The sequence below is a fragment of the Thermobia domestica genome, chromosome 13, assembly GCF_964235325.1.
Source record: "Thermobia domestica chromosome 13, izTheDome1.hap1.1, whole genome shotgun sequence".
In the NCBI taxonomy this organism is placed as follows: domain Eukaryota; kingdom Metazoa; phylum Arthropoda; class Insecta; order Zygentoma; family Lepismatidae; genus Thermobia; species Thermobia domestica.
The window spans coordinates 151210724-151230601 of record NC_137466.1 but is presented as its reverse complement, the minus strand read 5'-3'; the positions used below and the strand labels follow the sequence as shown (position 1 = coordinate 151230601).

Sequence of the window (19878 nt, the reverse complement as noted above, 5' to 3'; positions counted from 1 at the left end):
CACAAAAAGAAATCACCAGCTGACAAATCATTGGATCTGGGAGGCAAAGAACTGGGAAATTTTGAAAGTGGTTTTGGCAACAGTGGGCGTTTGGTAACACTGAATAACGTACACCAGCCTGTTAATAACACTCTGTCATTTAGTTATCATGAATGCTTGGAGTGGTGCGCAACGTGTTTTCGCGATCAAAGTGTTTTACAAGAACAATGACAGTGGTACGTAGAGAATTCCACCGTTTCAATTTAGGACACTACGGGCACAAGACAATCCTACGGAACTACACCAGGGTCCATTTCACAGTAAGAAAGTTACTGTGTGGTGTGCTATGTCATCATACGGCATGATTTGTCCTTACTTTTTGAGGACTAGAATGGCAATGCATTACAGTCACATTGGATCGTTATGTCGCCATGCTTGAAACTTTGATTGTGCAACAACTGGAGAGATTTTCGCACATTATTGACACAGTATGCTTTCAACAAGATAGATCAACGTCCCACATAATACAAATATCGATGGCTGTTGTACACCAATCGTTGGTGGAACGTGTAATTTCGAAAAATGGTGACATTCCATGGTCTCCCAGATCCCTTGATTTTTAAGTTTGTTATTTCCTTTTGTGTATTCAAAAATGGAATTATTTTTACTACTAAATGCGATTTAAAGTGTTATAAAAAGTTTTCAAGAAATTATTCCTGTTTTTTGAATTATTCTGCTAACTCGTCAGTGTCAACTGCGCAATTACTGCCTAATAACTCTGTAAAATTAGGTGGTTTTCTGACGTTTGTGATACTGTAGCTTCCTTAGTTTTCAACACTGTGTGAAATTGTAAAATTTTCATTTTATATGTAGAGTTAAAACATTATGATGAAGTATTAACATGTAGTACCGTTTGAAAAAAAATAACTTTATGTTGGATTGGCAACACTGTTAACCTAGTGATATTGAAGAGAATATCAGACCTAGTGCCCCTGTCAACATTTACATGGTACCAAATTTCAGCGAATTATATCCTTTCTTTTAAAAGTTATAAGGGCGTATCAAGATAAATGGTCCGCCCTGAATATATATATATATATATATATATTTGTGTGTGTGTGTTACAGAGGCATCGGTTGAAGGTTGTCTAACTTCTATTCCTTTACAAGCAACTGCTACTTTAGGGGGGGGGGAGTAGAAAATTTCCCGTGTGCCAAGAACTTCCATGGTCATTGCTTTTAACAAACCTTCTTTTAACCATCCTAAAAACCCAAAGAGCTTTTGGTCTTGCAATTAGTGGATGTAAGATAAAGCAATTAAAGCAGAATGTATTAATAAGCCTTATCAATCAAGCATAAGTGTAATAGATATGATTCCTCCTGTATTAAAAGAACATCGTAATTAATTTTTTTTTCAAGACAATGATGTAGATCAAGCACACGTTTTTATTAGAAGAAGAAATTGATGAACTAGGCATTTAAAAAGAGGCTTTAAATCCTGTTGTTCTATACTACTATCCTCCTCTTCTATTATAGGTCAAGTAATACAAGTAATTCATTAACAAAGTTAAGTTCCTTTAGGTATTTTAATTATGGTAAAGTACCTAGATTATAAACTTGTTCTCGGAGAAAAGAACATCTTGAAACAGGCTATCAAAAGCTCTTTGTAAAACAAAGATGCATGAATGGAACAAACAACTCATTTTTCCCCATAAACTATCACCTCACAAAGAGTAACAGCATATCCTCCAACACCCACATCCACACATCTTCCTGGGAAGGTTTTCATGAATTCTTGTAAACAAGACCCTGCTGGCATAGGAGTTACTGCTCTTAAACTTGGGTCGTTTTTAGCCATTTCGAGGATGTGTTTTGCAAACACTTACGAAAACTTACTTGAGAGGGTGTAGTTGAAAACTTTTCAGCCTCTTTATCGAAGGGCTTACACCCACACTAATAAACAGGATTCAAAGTAGCGGTTTGCATGCCTTGATCTTTTTACGGTTAATGTGTGCAATAAAATGGGATGGATTATTTCTAAGAGCCTCAAGGATCGAGATGATTTTGTTAACATCATGTCCAGCGACAGAACCTACATAATCAAGATGAAACACTTCCAAAAAAAAAAAAGGGGGGGCTGTGGTGAAGAGGTTTCTTAAAGACTCTTTAAGCTCATGTTTTTGTTTGGCAGCTTGCGTGCCTAAATCAGGCACTTTCGGTAGGGAAGATTCTGATTCATGATAGATCTTATTAGAACGAGGTCGCTTTAAAAAAAACCTGCTTAAAATATACTTCATTACTTCTACGTGCTCAGAAACCGACAATTTCATCATCATTTAAAACTATGATGAAATCTCTTAAATCTCTATGTGTATTATTAAAAGCGCTTAATGTAAGACAATAGATAAGAGTAACATTGCCTATTATAGGAAGAACGTGCTGTTTGAGCTTATTTGCATCGCGAATTTTTGCAATACCTAAACCAAGAGATAGAGCAGTGTCTACATAACCTACATAGAAGTGATCGTGTTTAGCCGCATAATCCTTTAAACTTACCTACTTGATCAAATCTATGGTAGTGCCCTTTTAAAATTTTGTGAGGGCAGAATTATTGATATACGTACATCAAAAACCAATTTATCACTAGGTAAATCAACCACACGATGTAGAGCAAGCACGAGTTCAACAATTTCTAGATTAGATGTCAGATGTCCACCATTAACAGCCATTACTTCAATGATACCTTGTCTCATTTCTGTGGCAAATACTTTTGGAGATTCTAAACAAAAAATATTTAATTTCTTCAGGGGAAGAGATCTGGCTCAACAGGAAATAGCTCATGAGAGATGTTTACTAACGAGTTAAAAAGAAGCCATTTTTGGTTTTCCCTCTGGATCTATCACTAAACTGTTTAACTTATTAATATCTTTACTTCTTACTGTGCTTTTTTAAACTTCTCATTAGAAAGGCTGATTAAACTATCAGCTTCTTTTATAAAGAGCTAAGGACACTTCTAAGGAAATCTTTCTAGAATTTATCTATTCTAAAATGTCTTCCAAATGCAAATAGGAACTTTCAAATGAAGCATCTTTCATAAAGATTTAAGGATAAGTTATGTATAGTTAAACCTAATTGTCCATCTTGTAGCATTAGGTGGACTTGTTGGTTAGGAATTACTTCCTTTGTAGTGATAGTAACAGATCGATTTTTAATGAGAGAGAATGCCATATCCTCTTGTTAATAAGTATTTAGAATCAACAGCTTCTAGTAGAGCAATTACTTTATTAAGATTAGATTTTGTTCTTGCAAATTAACTGATTCTGTCTTCAATCTATTTTTTTTATACCCAAGATGAAGAAGATAATTTATTTCTATACTCATAGAGTTAATGAGCTCCTTCGTGGATAAGCGGTTAGCGTACGCGCCTTTGGCGTAGGAAACCCGAGTTCGGATTCCATGTTAATAATAACTAGGTCTACGTCTCATATAACCTCGCTGCTGAAAGAGACGTTAAACTCAAAATCAACTCAATTCACAGAGTTTATGTAAAATATTTTGATGAAGTATAGTCTCAATTCATTTAATTTTTTGTTTTAATTCCTGTAATTTATAACTAGGTCTTAAGTGATGCAGCTTAGATCTCAAAATTGTAAACAAAAAAAGAAAGAAAAAGAAAAGAAAGAAAAGGAAAAGAAAGAAAAAAGAAAAACACCCCAGAAGCAAACTACCTTATGTAGATATTCTTATGAAAGTAATTTAGACAACATTATAAGAATAATAACTCAATATTTATTTATGAATATGAACAGAATTGCGAGAGGTCTTTTGATAAAGTAGTCTAAAAAGAAATTCATCCCAAGAATAAATTACATATTTTTTTCAGGACAAATGAGTTAAGCAATACTGCCAGAATATTAATGAAATATTTATTTATGAAATATGAAGAAAATTGTCTTACAAGTCGTTTTTGAGAAAGTCGTCCGAAAAAATCACCCCCAAGATTAAACTACCATCATACATTTTTCAGGACAAGTGGATTATTCCGTATTGCCATATTATTAGTGAAATATTTATTTATCAAGTATGAGCAAAATCACCTGAGTTCTTTTTGACAAAATCGTCCGAAATATTCACTGCAAAGAACAAATAACCCCTTGTACATTTTCTTTTGCACGACAAATGATTATCAGGACCCTATTGTCAGGTTAATCGTGAAATATTTATTTATGAACTCTGAAGAAAATCCCATGAATCATTTTTGAGAAAATCGTGCAAAAAAACCACTCTTAAGAATAAACTACCCCTTGCACATTTTTCCGCACAAATGAGTAGCATATGAATATTATCGCCTTAGTCATTTTTGACAAAATTGTCCGAAACAAAACTCATTCACACGTTTCCTCGAGAAATGACTCATACTACATGATGGGGTTGTTTTTCAAAAATTAATTTATTCAAAAATTAGGGTTCCCGAAAGCTAATTGGAAAATTATAATTTGTTGCTGACTAACTTTCCTCTAGAGAAATTCAATTTTGTAGCTTTATGTGCAGTTAAATATAGTGGAAAATTGTCCAGCAAACATCACTATACATAATATCCAAAATTGTCCGGATTATGAAAAGTTTTTTCATTTGCTTCTACATCGTGATGAAAATTTCCCGATTCAAGAAAATTCCTTTCACTTGTTTCTACACAGCAATAAAACTTTCCGATTTACAAAAGTTGTTTTACTGTTTGCTTCAAAATGATGAAAATTTCCGACTCAGAAAAAGTTCTTCAATTTTTCCATATAAGACAGAAGATATTTCGATTCATGAAAAATTGTTTAACTTGTTCCTACGTACTTGTTTAACTTGAGCCATGAAAACTTTCAGATACTTTAAATGATCTTTCACTTTTTAACTTTCTATACATGAATTCAGCCAATTTTATGATTGCTGAGGAATTGTTACTTGATTACGGATATTTTTTAGAACGGAAAATTTTCTGGAAAAATATAGCGGAAAATTTTCCACCTCACATCACTACGTGGAACGTTGAAATTTAGCACAATTGTAGCTTTCCGGGACTAACAAACAGGAAAATTGCATTTAATTTAATTTTTAATTTTGATGGTATCTAAAGGGAGGATGAAGAATTTCCCCCAAGTCATTTAAATGGGTTCATTTAATTTCTTGGACTTAAAATCTCATATTTTAGGTACTTGGAATTAGAATAAAAACTTGAAATTCAGTTAGCTTGTACGTTTTCGTTAGCATTACCTAAGTAAATCAGTAAAAATAAAAATTTTCAACTCTAAACTGGTTTTATGGGGAACTGAAAAATCTTTCCCATGTTATTTATATGGGACGTCTTCTACACCCCAAAATGTTTAAGCATTTCAGGCAGGATTAGAATGATGAAATTTGGCATGATTGTAGCCTTCCAAGACTAACCTACAGGAACATTGTCAAAAATAAATATTTACTTTCTAAGGGATCTAAAGAGGGATGAAGAAATAGGCATGTTATTTAAATAGGTGTTTCCGTGGGATGCAAAATCTTATCTTTTAGATAGTTGAAATATGAAAAGAAACTTGAAATTCGGTAGAATGATGGGTTTAAGATGTGCGAGGCCGTAGGCCAAGGAAAGGCGGGGGAATGGGGACGAAGCCTCCAGCTGGGCAAATTCAGGAAATATGGAGAGCAAATATACGAAATTCACTGTTGATGCAAAGGTTGATACGCAAGTGATGAGAGATCATAGGCCGAGCAAATGCTAGGGTCTGGGGGCGGAACCCCAAGCTGGTTCATGTAGTCTTAACTATATATAAAACTACATGAACTGACATAAAATGAAGGAGTACTGATATTGCCAAATCTGAATATCGTTAGTTTTTAAGGGGCCTAAAGGAGGATGAAAATTTCTCTTATTTAAATATGCGTTTTCTTTGGATACCTAATATTATCTTATAGCTAGTTGAAATATGAAAAGAAACTTGAAACTTGGTAGAATTGTGGTTTAAAAGGTGCGAAGCCGTAGGCGGAGTAAACGCGTGAGTAAAGGGGCGAAGCCCCCAGCTGAGCCTAATTCATTAAATGTTAAGAGCAAATGCAAGAAATTTACTCTTAATGCGAAGGTTGAAACATTAGAGAGTCGAGGCCGTAGGCCGAGCAAACGCGGGGGTCTGGGGACGGAGCCCTCAGCTAGCCAAAGGCTAGTCTATTATAAGATTGAAAGAATTGATTATATTGAAAGATTGATTATAAGAATTAGTTTTTATAATGACACTATATAGCACTGAGCATTATTGCTACCGTTGGAGGTGTTGACTGGTAGAGTCTGTATCGATTTTAACTAATTATATTAAAGTCTTTAAATTTCGCGACACACCTTAGGGGACTGTGACACACCAGTGGACTGTGACATCGGTTGGGAATCACTGATCTAGATGATAGATGGATTTCTCTACGGTTTATTTGAGGAGTGGTAATAAGGTTTTAGGCTGGTTGGAATGTTTGTATCTTGAAGGGTACGAGATTCAATGACAATAATTTCTATAATTATATTCCTTTCGATATAAGTTGAACCCAAATAACAAAGAAATTGAGCCGATTTAGGAACGGAATGTATACTAGTCCTCGCTAATTGTTAGTGAAACAATTTCAAAGGCGATATATATATATATAAGAATGTAGGCCTACTTAAGTAACCCGTTTAACACAGTTAATTTAGAAGTCAAACAAATAGAAATCCATGGTACTTCGTTATTTCTGTTAGTTGTCGTAGTAAAATTTTGTAATATTATTTAAGCTTATACCCACTCATAAAATGTCATTTAAAATATATACGCATCTTACTGTATATTAATATTTATGAGAATTATACGACACAGTTTTCTCCCTTTGCAAATGAAATCACAGATATAATGATCCTTAAATTGGACTATTATGCTGCCAATATGTCTTGAGCCGTGGCAAAAATGCGAACTAAAGCTCACACCCTCGACACACCCACGCGTTGAGCCAATAAGGGTTGAGCTGTTGCTGAGCGAGAGGACCTTGCAGTCGTCTACGCTATTGCCAGATTTAAAAACAGGAAACTATCGTATAGAATTCGCACGTTCTGTACTGACTGCAAGATTCGCGTTCCGAAGTGCGGCAACATTGCTGTACGAATGAAGAAGGAGAGTGGAATTCCTTCAGCCGATAGCAGCGCTTGGAAAGGAAGACTAAGTATCAAGACAATGTGGCATGTCTATACCTAGGTACTATAGGACATGATTTGAACTGTTAATTTACAAAAATATCTAGAAATTTATAAATAAAAATCTTCATTTTAGGATGGATACATAGATACATGCATTAAAATACATATGAATAAAATGTGGAACTACATAACCATGCTAATAAGATAGTAATTAGTGCTCTCAACGGGTTGGGTCGGGTCGGGTTGAAGACCGACCCGTGACCCGAATTGACTGACCCGCCGATCCGAGTGACCCGACCCGTGATCCGATCCGATTGACCTTACCCGACAACCCGACCCGACAACCCGACGCGAGCTGACCCGATTGACCCGACCCGAGCTGACCCGACTGACAAGACCCGACAACCCGACCCGAGTAGCCTGACCCGGCAACCCGACCCGACCCGATCCGTAACCCGACCCGTTTGAGAGCACAATGGTCACGATACTGGGTGAACGCCAAAATGCACTCCCATTGGGAATTAAACCCGGACCACGTGTACCGAAGTCTTACACGTTAACCACTAGCTAGATAAAGCGGGGGATTTGTATATGCATCTTAATGAATATTTGGCACTTTTGAGGTTTGGTTATTTCTTTTTATAACTGATACCAGTGTCCGACGTAGGAGAAATTTATTTTTTTCTTGCTTTAGTTCTATGTGACGAAATTGTTATTCAAGGTCAGTGTTCTCACCTGCTCGGACGGCAGGGGGTCTTCTCGGAAGGCAGTAGCGAGAGTTTCTTGGCGGTCGTTTAACTACAATGATTCCGGGATTTTTTCACCTGTGATTTTTTCCAACCCTTCAACTTTCATTCCAAAATAGGTTCTTATGATTCCGGGACCCGCGCCACTTTGATTTTTCTTTCTCGGTAATTAAAACGTATTTTACAGTATATATAGTTGCAAGTAAGAACATACATAATTTGAATTTTCTAATTTAAAATTTAAAAATACAGTATGATAATTAATTATAAAGTACTAATTTTATTTCATCACTTTCAGCTCAACAAATGAAATTCAAACAATTCGCATCCTGGGTCTTGGTCATCAATACTGCGTCTTATTCTTTGTCTTGCACAGTCAAGTCTTGGTCCTGCATTTCGTAGTCTTGGTGGTCTTTCATGCTATACAAGAGCCAAGAATGCTCGCCTCATCGGTACAAATGAAGACCAAGTGTGATTTACATTATGGTCTTTCATACTATACGGAAAGCAACAAAATATGCTCATCGCTGCTCATCACCAAAACAAGGCCAAGAGCAAGATTACTATGCACTTCGTCTTGCATATCCAATCTTTATCTTATTCTTCTATCGATATTCTTGGGCTTGGTGAAATAAAATGAAATATTCAGTTTAAGGCCCCTCGATTCTGCACCGAGGCTAAGGGATATGTGACCATGAGAAATGAATGCAATGGTGGAATGAAGAAAGTGGGAGGAAACAGGAGAACCTCGAGAAAACCCACTACACCGCGTTTCTCCACCACAAAGCCACTTAGCACAAGCTTGGATCGAACCATGGACACCATGCACCAGAGATGAATTCTCTACCACTGAGCTACCGCGGCCCTGCTTGGGCTTGGTCGTCCATATCCAATCTTTCTTTTGGCCTTGCTTAAACAACTTCTAGTTTTGTTCTAAATCCAGACTCCATATTGGCGTAGATATTAATATTACAGTCGATTGGTAAAATCAATCTTGCACATTTAAAAATTAAAGTACACACAAGTACAAAAATAAGCATTTACCATAAAAACACTAGCTGCAAGTGTTCAAAATAGATTTATGGCTTCTATAAAATCAATTGAAAATTGCTACTTTAATTAGGCAGCTAGTGAAAAACAGCAGCTTTCGACTCCAGCCGAGTTTAAGCTCAACCTAAACTCAGTTGACCAAAGTGAACTGACCCGACTGACCCGACCCGAGCTGACCCGACCCGACCCGACCCGTTTGAGAGCACTAATAGTAATATATATTTCTATAATACTTATGATAAATAAAGTAACTGAATTTTTTTTTTTTTTTTTTGCATGGGAAGAATAAAATGTACACAAAATATTTGGATCCTCTCTGTCCTCAGGAAAATAAATGTAGTGTTAGAAATCTTCTACGATCAGTATTACCAGACGAAAATCATATTCATGAACAAATTAAATGCCGACTAAAAGATGGGAATTCGTGTTATTATTCAGTTCAAAATCTTTTGTCGTCGCGAATTCTGTTGAAAAATTTGAAGTCTAAAATATATAAAACGATAATCATTGATGTTGTTCTGTATGGTTGCAAAACATGGTCGCTTACTCTGCGAGAAGAACGTAGACTAAAAGTATTTGAAAATAAGATCCTGAAACGAATATTCGGACCCAAAAGGAACTGGAATGGAGAATGTCGGAAACTTCATAACGAAGAACTACATAATTTATACGGCTTACCAAACATTGTTAGGGTCATCAAGTCAAGGTAGGTAGGCCATATAGTCAGGATGGAAGAAAGTAGAAACGTTTTCAAAGTCTTAACTGTAAGACTAATCGGAAAACGATCATTAGGAAGACCTAGTCACAGATGGCAGGACAATATAAGATGGATCTTACAGAAATAGGAATTCAAAGTAGAAACGGAGTCCAATTGGATAATGATAGAGGTCAGTGGAGAGCTTTTGTGAACGCGGCATTCTCCGGGTTCCATAGGCCATAGAGTTAGATAGTTATTATTCTTCTCATTCCTTGGTTAAATCTCTGCATTCTTTAATCAAGAACAATGGCATATTTTTACGATATCATGGGTTCTATATAAATATTATGCTACAAAGGGAATACTTCTGAAATTTCTGAATAAATGATTTAAAAAAATACAGTATGCTAAACTATCAATCATACTTCATCAACAGATGGGGTAATTCAAAAAGTAGTTTATTTCTAATGTAGTTTCAAGACGAGATTATACCCCTTCAAGAAAGAACTACTGTAATTTCTATTATTGAGGTAATACTTGCAGTGAATTTAAATAATACAAGTATTATTCCCGTGCTGGAAAACGTATAAGTACTTTCCGGTATCCCGCGTAAAATATTTGACATTTTCTCATAGGAATTATGTGTGGGCACGGAGTAATTAATGACATTACTTCCCCCTTCAAATATAAATCATCTAGTGATTTCTAAATAAGGCAGAACATGTTCTGGGAACCATTTGTAAAGACGAAATACTGTATTTGATTTTTTTTGGCAATACCGCTAGGGTTTTTATAATTTCTGTACATTTTACAATCGTTGAATATTACATTACTATTCCCTAAAAGTAATTGGTGTTCGTAAACAATACTGGTTGACACTATTATTTGAAAATTAGTCTAAATTGTTTGTTGAGTTTTTGTTCTATTTTTCATTTTTATGGAACACCGAGGATATGAAGAAAAGAAATAGGGGAAATCGGGGTATTCGCGAACACTGGGGTAAAACCCAACACCCAAGTTTACGTCCAAGGAAGCTCGTTAGAAAACAGACAAGTTTGTTGCATGTTAGCGAAGAGATCTATAAAACTGCAGCGTAAATTTGGTGAGAGTCAGTCGAATGGATTGTCAAGAAGAAGACGTTTTTCTGTTTTTGTCGTTTCACTTACAACGTTGATTCAGCAGTCTGGGCAAGGTATGCTGGCTCTTACCCTATCTATATTGTTACAGATAAGGTTATATATTCCCCTATATTTGAGCATTAGTTCTTTGTAATATTACCAGCGTGTAAGCAGTCAACAATTAGTTTCAACTTTAACAATAAATGGCGTCTCATGGGGAAATGCTGGACAGAATGTTTGCCATTAACCGGAGTGTTTGGGAGTGGCCCATGATGTGAAAAGTAAGTAATAAGTTAGTGAAATTGGTTTCGGAAATGTGCCATGTCTTCGTAATAAGCGTTATTGGATTTATTAATTAGAATAGTTTGCTATATTTATTATTTTAGTCCCTTAGTAGCCTACTTCATTATTCTATAGTCAGTAACCATATTTTAGACATCTGATCCTTCATCCTAGGCTGTAATTCTTTTCTGTATATGATTCACAGAGTGTTTTACAAATTTATTTAGCCTACTAGTGTCCAGTAGCAGTTAGCCAATTCTGTTCAGCCTATTAACCGCATTTGAACATTTAACTGATAAAGAATACTGTCCTTGGGAGCAAAATATTAATGCGTATGTCTGTGATTTCCAAATAATGTTTTCATTTTAATGAATATTTTACTGAATGCACAGTAATTTCTGAATTTGTTTCATAAGAGTACTTCTTGTTTAGCCTATTACCTATTGGTTTTCGTTTGTAATAGTTTCAAAGATGATGAGGTGTTTCAAAGATTGTAATAGTTTCAAAGATGTTTCTCATTAACTTGAGTTATGTTTGTAATTATACTTCCTATTAAAGATTTAAATACAAAATTACGGTATATTTTAAATGTATTTCGCTTGTTTCGTAAAGGAAAGTTTAAAGTAATCTATATGTTCGGGATTACCCCGACAACTGGGGCAATCCCGAACGTAGGTGCATTTTTAAAATATCTCACTGATTTATTGAGAGATGTTACTTTTGACTTTCCTCCGCACTTTAGTAAACAGGAAAATCTCCAAGTTTTCTATACCCAAGAAATCTTTATTTTATCTCTAAAATCAAAAGAGTTATTTATGATCAAAGCTTAAGTGTTCGTGAGTACTCCGGTCTCCCCTACTATTAACGTTAGATCCAAGCAAAGATTGGGGTTTGAGTCCGGTTTAGTTCACTCATCAACCCTAGAGTAATTATAAACTGTTCCTCATGCTACAACACCTCCAAAAGAGCCTAATTACACGACCATGCCACTGGTACCGATCTAAAACGATTGTTATTGTAATTGGACAATGTATTATATCTTTGTTTGGGTATTGGCAAGTGTTCAGCAGGCAAGAGAATATTTCAGAGGAGCTGCAAATGGTAGCAAAGGACCTCTCCGGGCTAACCTCTAGCTATGAACCTGACCATTCTAGTCATCCAACACAGAAAATTTTAGACGATTACTGCGGATTGAACCCAATGCGACACGCATCAAATACAGCACAATAACCACCTGGCTACCGTACATGGCGATGCGAAATACTCCATGAACAATTAAAACTGTTTGGCGGCAAGTCCGGAGCTTACACTATTGGATAATTATTTCCGCCATTCACTACCCATTCGCTTTCCTTGTTGATTGATAGATAGTTACATTATATACTAACCTCAAATAAACACAAAGCTAAATGATATTCGACTTTCGATATATATATATATATATATATATATATATATATATATATATATATATATATATATATATATATATATAAACATACATATACACTATATAAGATGGTATGTAACGTTATGAAAATAAACATAGGAATTTAAAAAAAAACATAAGAACACTCACTTACCTGTATGTGATAAAGGCAAACACAAGTCCGACGAGGGACAAACTACTGCCTAGTACAACGATCAAAGAGAGGACACCTTCTTGGGTAAGTTCTTCGGACATTGCCCGGGTAATGTTCGGGAAACCATGTACTTTTGCCGTGATATAGTTATCCATGTTGACGAAAAAGATTACACAGAAATGGCAAAATAACAATATTCACAAATGAGTGAGAGGGTAATTAGAAAACACTTTCTTTTTTTTTCTATGTAAATGAAGTGAGGATGTTTTTACAAACGTTGCTAAAAATTACTTTTCCACATTACGATGAAGTTCAAATTATACATTTTATTTGAATAATTCTCCATTCTTATTTTGAATTTGTTGACGATAACACAGGTTTTTTTTCCTACGATATGTTTCTTTTACAATAATAATAGCGTTACTTATAATTAAATACGTAGCTTTAAAATGCGAACAGTACAACTAGAATTTATATTATTTTTTTGTTTGTCTTAAGTGCGTGTCATATAGGAAATACTGTGACAGACGTGTGGTCTCGACCAGATTCTCCCGAGCACTGAAAACCACGTGTGAGCGTTGTGTCGTTCCTGACAATCGATCCCACGCGCGTTCCATCGCGAATACCACCCCCTTTTCATAAGTTGGACCGGCGCCCTAGCATCGATATTCTGCGTCTACCAGTAAAAAAATTTCCCCCCCTCTACTCCCCCATCTCTATCCTTGGGATCCTCTTCCTATCTTTTATATGTGTGTATATGTCCACTGTTGGGTATTGAAGTGGATGGCTGGGTGACATTGATAGAAAGATAAAAAAAAAATTAAAAAAGAGATCGATTTTTTTAAACCTTTATTATTTTTCAAGAGCGTGTTTCGTCTACCTCGTTAATAACAATTTACTATGAGTCCACCTATGGCAATTCATAAGTGACGGATGCAGCTGGCTGTAAATTATAGACTTCACATCAAAATTACATATATAAACGATCAAAGTTCTTTTGTCATTGCTATATAAATAACATTCATGTAGTTTATTTTTATTGTTAGCGTAAAACAGCATACTGCTTAAGTTATATCTAATACATAAAGGTATTTTAGAATTAATATGTTCTGGCTCCGTACCTTTCCAATATCATCGTCGTTTTCTTCTTCAAGATCATTGTAGCTATTCTGTCATTATGACGTCACTTGAGATCAAATTTACAAACGAAGATTATTTCTACACCAAAACTGTGGAGCTCATTCGTGGCTAAGCGGTTAGAGTACTCGCCTTTGATGTGGGAGACCCGAGTTCGATTCGTGGAGGGTGCTCATGTGGTTCGCATCCCACGTTAGTCATTAGATCCGCGTCTCATATAGCCTCGCTGCTGAACGGGACGAAAACTCATAATCAACATCAACAGACGAAACTGTAGTTAGAAAGAAATTCTGGCTGATGAACGACATATTTAAAAATAGATCTCATTATAAAGAAGACTACAAAATTGTATAAAATGCAATATTATCAGTGGTTGACCATTATACACCACGGAGATGAAGGAGATTCTTCAAGTTTTGAAGGTCCATTTGCACTGGGCTTGTCGCTTAGTTCATTAAGGAGGAGCCAAACTTACGGTTTTAGTGCCACTACATTTTATCCAGTAGCATAAACAGAAGAAATTCCTTAGGGTTCTGTTAGACCCCAAAAATTCAACTCAGTAAAATTTTACAGTAATATTACGGAAAGAATGCTGACAAAACTTCTTTCACAGTATCATTGTTAAATTACAACTTAAAGTAAAAGGAGAAAGTGCTTAATACTTCTTTTAAAATTACCATTAATATTACTAGTGTTGGTTATTTATTTAATTAATAGCAAATTCCAGTCTAAAATATAATTTTGCACAGAAAAAATTAAGAACTAACAGCAATAACAAGAATAATAAAAATGAAAAAGGGAGTTTGAATGAAATATGCCAAAGCGGACATTAAAAGTCCCATCCAGGCATTTGTTTAATGAAACTACATAATAATAATAATAATAATAATAATAATAATAATAATAATAATAATAATAATAATAATAATAATAATAATAATAATAATAATAATAATAATAATAATTTTATTTATTTATTGACACAAAAGCATACAACTATTAATACGCCAAGAGAAAAAATGCGCATGTAATATTGATTACATCATAGGACTATGCATAAGATAATACATAGTAAAATAAAGATACAAATAAAATACAAGTAATAGAAATACAATAAAGAATAACAATATATAAATGAAAAACAGATAATTACTGAATATGAAGTTGAAAAGAAAGAACAAAAAGACGGAAATGATTGTTCCATCACACTCATAAAAAACAAAACTCGAATAGTAAAACTTTACAGAACTTTACACTTGGGAATGACAAAAAAAGAAAAAAAAAACGTTTATCTGTTCAGAATTTATATATATATATATATATATATATATATATATATATATATATATATATATATATATATATAACACATCCATGATGCAACTAATAAAAATTAATAAGACAATCAATTGCAAACATGAAAGTACTGAGAAATTTCATATATATTTTAAAAATAATTTACGCACCTTCTAGAAACTCTTATGAAACAGGGGGCCGCGGTGGCTCAATGGTAGAGCGTTCACCTTTGGTGCTTGGGGTCCCGGGTTCGATCCTAGCCCCCGCCAAGTGAACCTTGTGGTGGACAAACACCGTGTGCGTGGGTTTCCTCGGCGTTCTCCCGTTTCCTCCCACTTTTTTCATTCCACCATTTCATTCATCGCTCATCATCACCGTCTCCTTTAGCTTAACCGGCATAACCGTGGGACGTAAAACTCAAAGATTTCATTTCATTTTTCTTATGAAACAGATCAAAAACCGGGTGAAAATTATTAGCTTTTTCTATCTTTTCTATATTGAAGACCTAATTATATATGTTTCTGTGAGGAATTCTTATCGAGAAAAAGTTCTCCCGAACAAAATCTCCATGCAGAATTGCATTTAAAATATTTCAAATCAAAGAGCCTGTAAGAGAAGGGTAGGGTAAGTTTAAGATCCGCTCTTATGTTTGACTAAATAATAATAATAATAATAATAATAATAATAATAATAATAATAATAATAATAATAATAATAATAATAATAATAATCTCAGCCGTTTACCATCTATTCAAACATAAGGTGATGGGAGTAAACCATTTCCAATTTCAAAGTTGATCGCTATAGAACAAGAATGGTAATAGACAACGACAAGGAGTTATTTTTCTAAAATCGATTCAGCATCTCAGGAAAAGATAGTATCTTCAACCACATTAGTCTACTAAAATGAGAGTGATGAAACTATACTAATACGTACAATTTCAATATTGATCTCCATATAGCATAAATGATAAGAAGTATCAGGAAAAGTGATTTATTGGAATCAGCTTAACATTCGAAAAGTAGGTTCCATCTCCTCTGCTAATCCTCTATTTTAGCCGAAAGTGATAGAAATCTTTTTCATTGCTGGTTTCAACTGTGTAAAATATTGTATTTGGCAGGCTCTAACCACATGAAACACGTATAGTAAACCTGATACCAACAGGTTGTAAGTTTGTAGTGTAACTAAGATTATATTGCACCAAACTTCTACTATTGAAAATGTGCAGGGAATTAACTATAAATAAATTTATCATCATGAAAATAACTTACAGAAAACTTGCTTGAAGTTTACATAAGCTGCAAGTCTCCTGCAAGCTTATATTACCGCAGGCAGAGACAAATTTATTGCTCCGCAAACCACGTGATAAAGCACTATTAACCAAATGTTCGTACATAAAAGCTATTTTAGGCCCTAGAGTTAATAATATTGTTAGTTTATTACTCACTCATGAATTCCTGAAGCAATTATGTACAGGGTGTCTCAAAAGTTTCCTGACATTGGGTAACTCTGTTATTATCAGAGTTACAACAAAATGTAAGAGGGAAAACCGTCTGCAAATATGATGTTTTCAATCTAAAGTGAAGGAATTTTTTAAATCGGATTAGCCCTTGGGACTGTATACTCTATGCATCCAATGTTAAGTGAAAGTGCAACGTTGCCATTTACCTGGACCCACAACATAACTGAATGAAGTTACTGTTTGACATGGGGGCTGGTCATCGACACGTTAGCGTAAAAGACAGTAATTTCCTTCACTTATGTTGTGGGTCCAGGTAAATGGCAACGTTGTATTTTCATTTAACATTGGGCGCATAAAGATTGTACAACCCAAACGGCTCCTCCGATTAAAAAAAAAAAAAAATCCTTCATTTTAGATTGAAAACATCATATTTGCAGACGGTTTCCCCTCTTCCATTTTGTAGTAACTCTGATAGTAATAGAGTTACGCTTGTCAGGGGACTTTTGAGACACCCCGTATTTTACCACACCAGCATAGGCACAATTCTCTACAAAATTTGCGTTGTAAATGTTTCTCTTCAATTAATATATACTTTAAAGTTCCGCATGTCTTCATATCATACGATAAGTATTTGCTGTGTTTGCCAAGAACAGTGAATTAGAAAAACTACAGCAAAATTCGGCGTAGCTGTCGCAATATTATACGGTACATTAGAGCTATCGAACTTGGTTGTCATGGCATTTTCTGGCATCGTACGATAGTGTTACAGCTGTTACGATGTTTCTCTTTGTACATAGGTATCGTCATAACAAAATAATTAGACGCCAAAGACTGAATATATGTCCATTAACTCGAACATACCACACTGAAATGGTGTAATAAATATAAAAACAACTAACATTGAGAATTAGTATTGCTTTTCATTTTTAGAAAGAAAAAGCTTTTCACCGCATAATTGACTTTATATTAAGTAACAAACAACTGATTCTGCTATAATTAGGCTATATCTTTTATGAAACTATTTTTATGAGCTGGAGATTTATCTTACAAAATTTACTTTAGCAGAGGTTGTTCCATCTATTTTTGTGATATCTCAATCTTCATACGTCTTTAACACTTCAAATTAAAGCCACGATATTGAAAACATGAAGATTCTAATTATTTCTACATTCCAGAAAAGAAAATATTATGCATTCCTTTCTAACTGACGGAATAAAGTTTGGAATTGTATTCATAAGCTTGATGTTGAGGTAATTTTCTTGAGATTTACTACTACCATAAATACTACTCAAAATGGCTCCAAGTCAAGATTATCAGCCAAATGATGTAAAACAAAAGGTGAAGCTAAAATTATATTGTTTGCAGTTTAACGTCCTTTCTCAACACAGGACCAATATGGGGTTGAACTTACATCTCAGAAGTAGAATTCAAAACACTACTTGAATTGTCACCAGAGGCAAGTATAGAGTAGCCAGACAGTCCGGCCGGTTTGGCTTTTGGCCGGACAGTCCGGCCTTTGGAGGTCATGTCTCGTGTCCGGCTTAGTAGTCGAGCCGGACGCCCATTTACCCTGTTTTTCAGTTGTCTCATCGTCAGTGGCGTATTTAAGGGGGGCTTCCGGGCTTAAGCCCCCCCCGAAATCTTACTTACTATAGTAAAGTATATGAAATATTTTGCAGAATTTTCACATTTTCAGGCAAATCCCCCCCGAAAGTTAGCAAAGCTTCCCTCCCGAAACAAAATCGTAAATACGCCACTGATCATTATAAATGCTTAACTTTCCATTATTCTGATGGCTTGATGGTTCCAGTCACAAGACATTTCAGAATTTTCTTATGTCATGCCCTCAATTCTCCTCTCATCGAAATTCTCTTGTACTGTTACAACACGTTATTCCCTGTTGAAAGATCTAGATAAAAAGCTTACAGATAGAATAATAGACAAATTCCTTGAATAGGTTGTTAATTCTAAGATGAAACTATTAGTTTCTTGTGATAAAGTGGAAATCTGATTTTTTAAAAAATTTTTAAAAAAATTTATATATATATATATATATATATATACAAACGAGCTCATCAATACATTCGCGGGCGGTTTGATTTCAATGAAACAAGTTTACATAAGAGACTCTCGTTGCTTTCACTTGGAAATTTCGATTGGTCTTTTGAAGATTTTGTTAGTTCTCTTGAGGCATGTAATATAAAATTCATTGACATGGATGGACTTTACGAAGAATTCAAGGTGTTTCAAGAAATAGCAGCCTCAGATATATTCATGAACTATACAACTGTTGAAGAAAGGTATTTAAAACTTTTCGAACGTGCGAAAATACCAAACGTAAAAAGGTTTTGAGAATTTGAAGAAAGTCGGTTCATATATTCTTCCCATAGAAGTTAAGTCCGAATTTCAAGTTTGTTTGAACTTTGAAGGAAAAAGTGAGAATGGGACATGCAATGACATAATTAAAGAATTCTTGCAGAACAAACTTCTATTAAAAGCCGCTCGAGGAGCAGAAAAATATCAATGGGACAAGAATTTTAACATGTAAATGTAGTTTTCCTATGCTTGAGCCAAATATGACTAAACGCAATTAATGAATTGAATTGCCATATGAGGGAAATAGTTTACAAATTCATAAAGTCCGGCTTTTTAATCATTGCGTTTAGGCATGTATGTACCATCAATGGGAATAGAACCTGATCCTATATACACAAAAAAACATATATATTATCCCCTTGTATACGAAGAGGGATACTAAAACTTGAAACGCCTTTTACCGTATAAATAAGTATTGTAAAACAGAATGGTAAAAACATAATATAATTAATTTTCAGTGGATAAATATATGGTGATATCATGTTGTGTTTTGGATGGTTGTTGATTTAGCACTCTTTTTGAAGACCAGCTTGTAACGAAACGTGGATATACACTTCAAAGGGGTATCAGAACATCATGTGATGCCACAAGGAATCGAACTACATTCCCACACGCAGTGACGTAACTAGAGGGGACCAAACGGGGCTTGTGCCCCGGGCACCGGATTGGAGAGGTCGCAAAATTGTGTAAATATTTATATTCACTATAAGGCACGAAAAGGCGTTTTAGCAGACTAAAGATTATAAAATAAATATCTCAGAATCTTAACAAGGAAACTATAACCGTCACCAGGTTATATAAGCTATTTTTGTGGACGCTATGGAAGCTTTGGAAAGACAGAAATCATTGTTCAATTTATACTTTATTTTTGCGACGCAAATAATTTCTTTTCTTCGGCGGGAGCTGCAAGTAATTCAATTTCTTTCCCACGGATCAAGAACAAAAGAGTCTTTCATCGTTCAC

General features: G+C 34.8%; 1 protein-coding gene across 2 annotated transcripts in view; it reads right to left on the bottom strand.

Moving 5' to 3' along the window:
* LOC145668637 (adhesion G protein-coupled receptor E4-like) overlaps nt 1-13221 on the bottom strand; it is a 701971-nt gene extending 688750 nt beyond the window's left edge. For both annotated transcript variants that reach the window (XM_081736682.1, XM_081736681.1), the window contains exon 1: nt 12644-13221. In XM_081736682.1, coding sequence (XP_081592808.1) covers nt 12644-12798 — 155 coding nt within the window. In that variant the 5' untranslated portion in view covers nt 12799-13221. The remainder of the gene's footprint in view (nt 1-12643) is intronic.
* Nucleotides 13222-19878: the final 6657 nt, after the last annotated feature.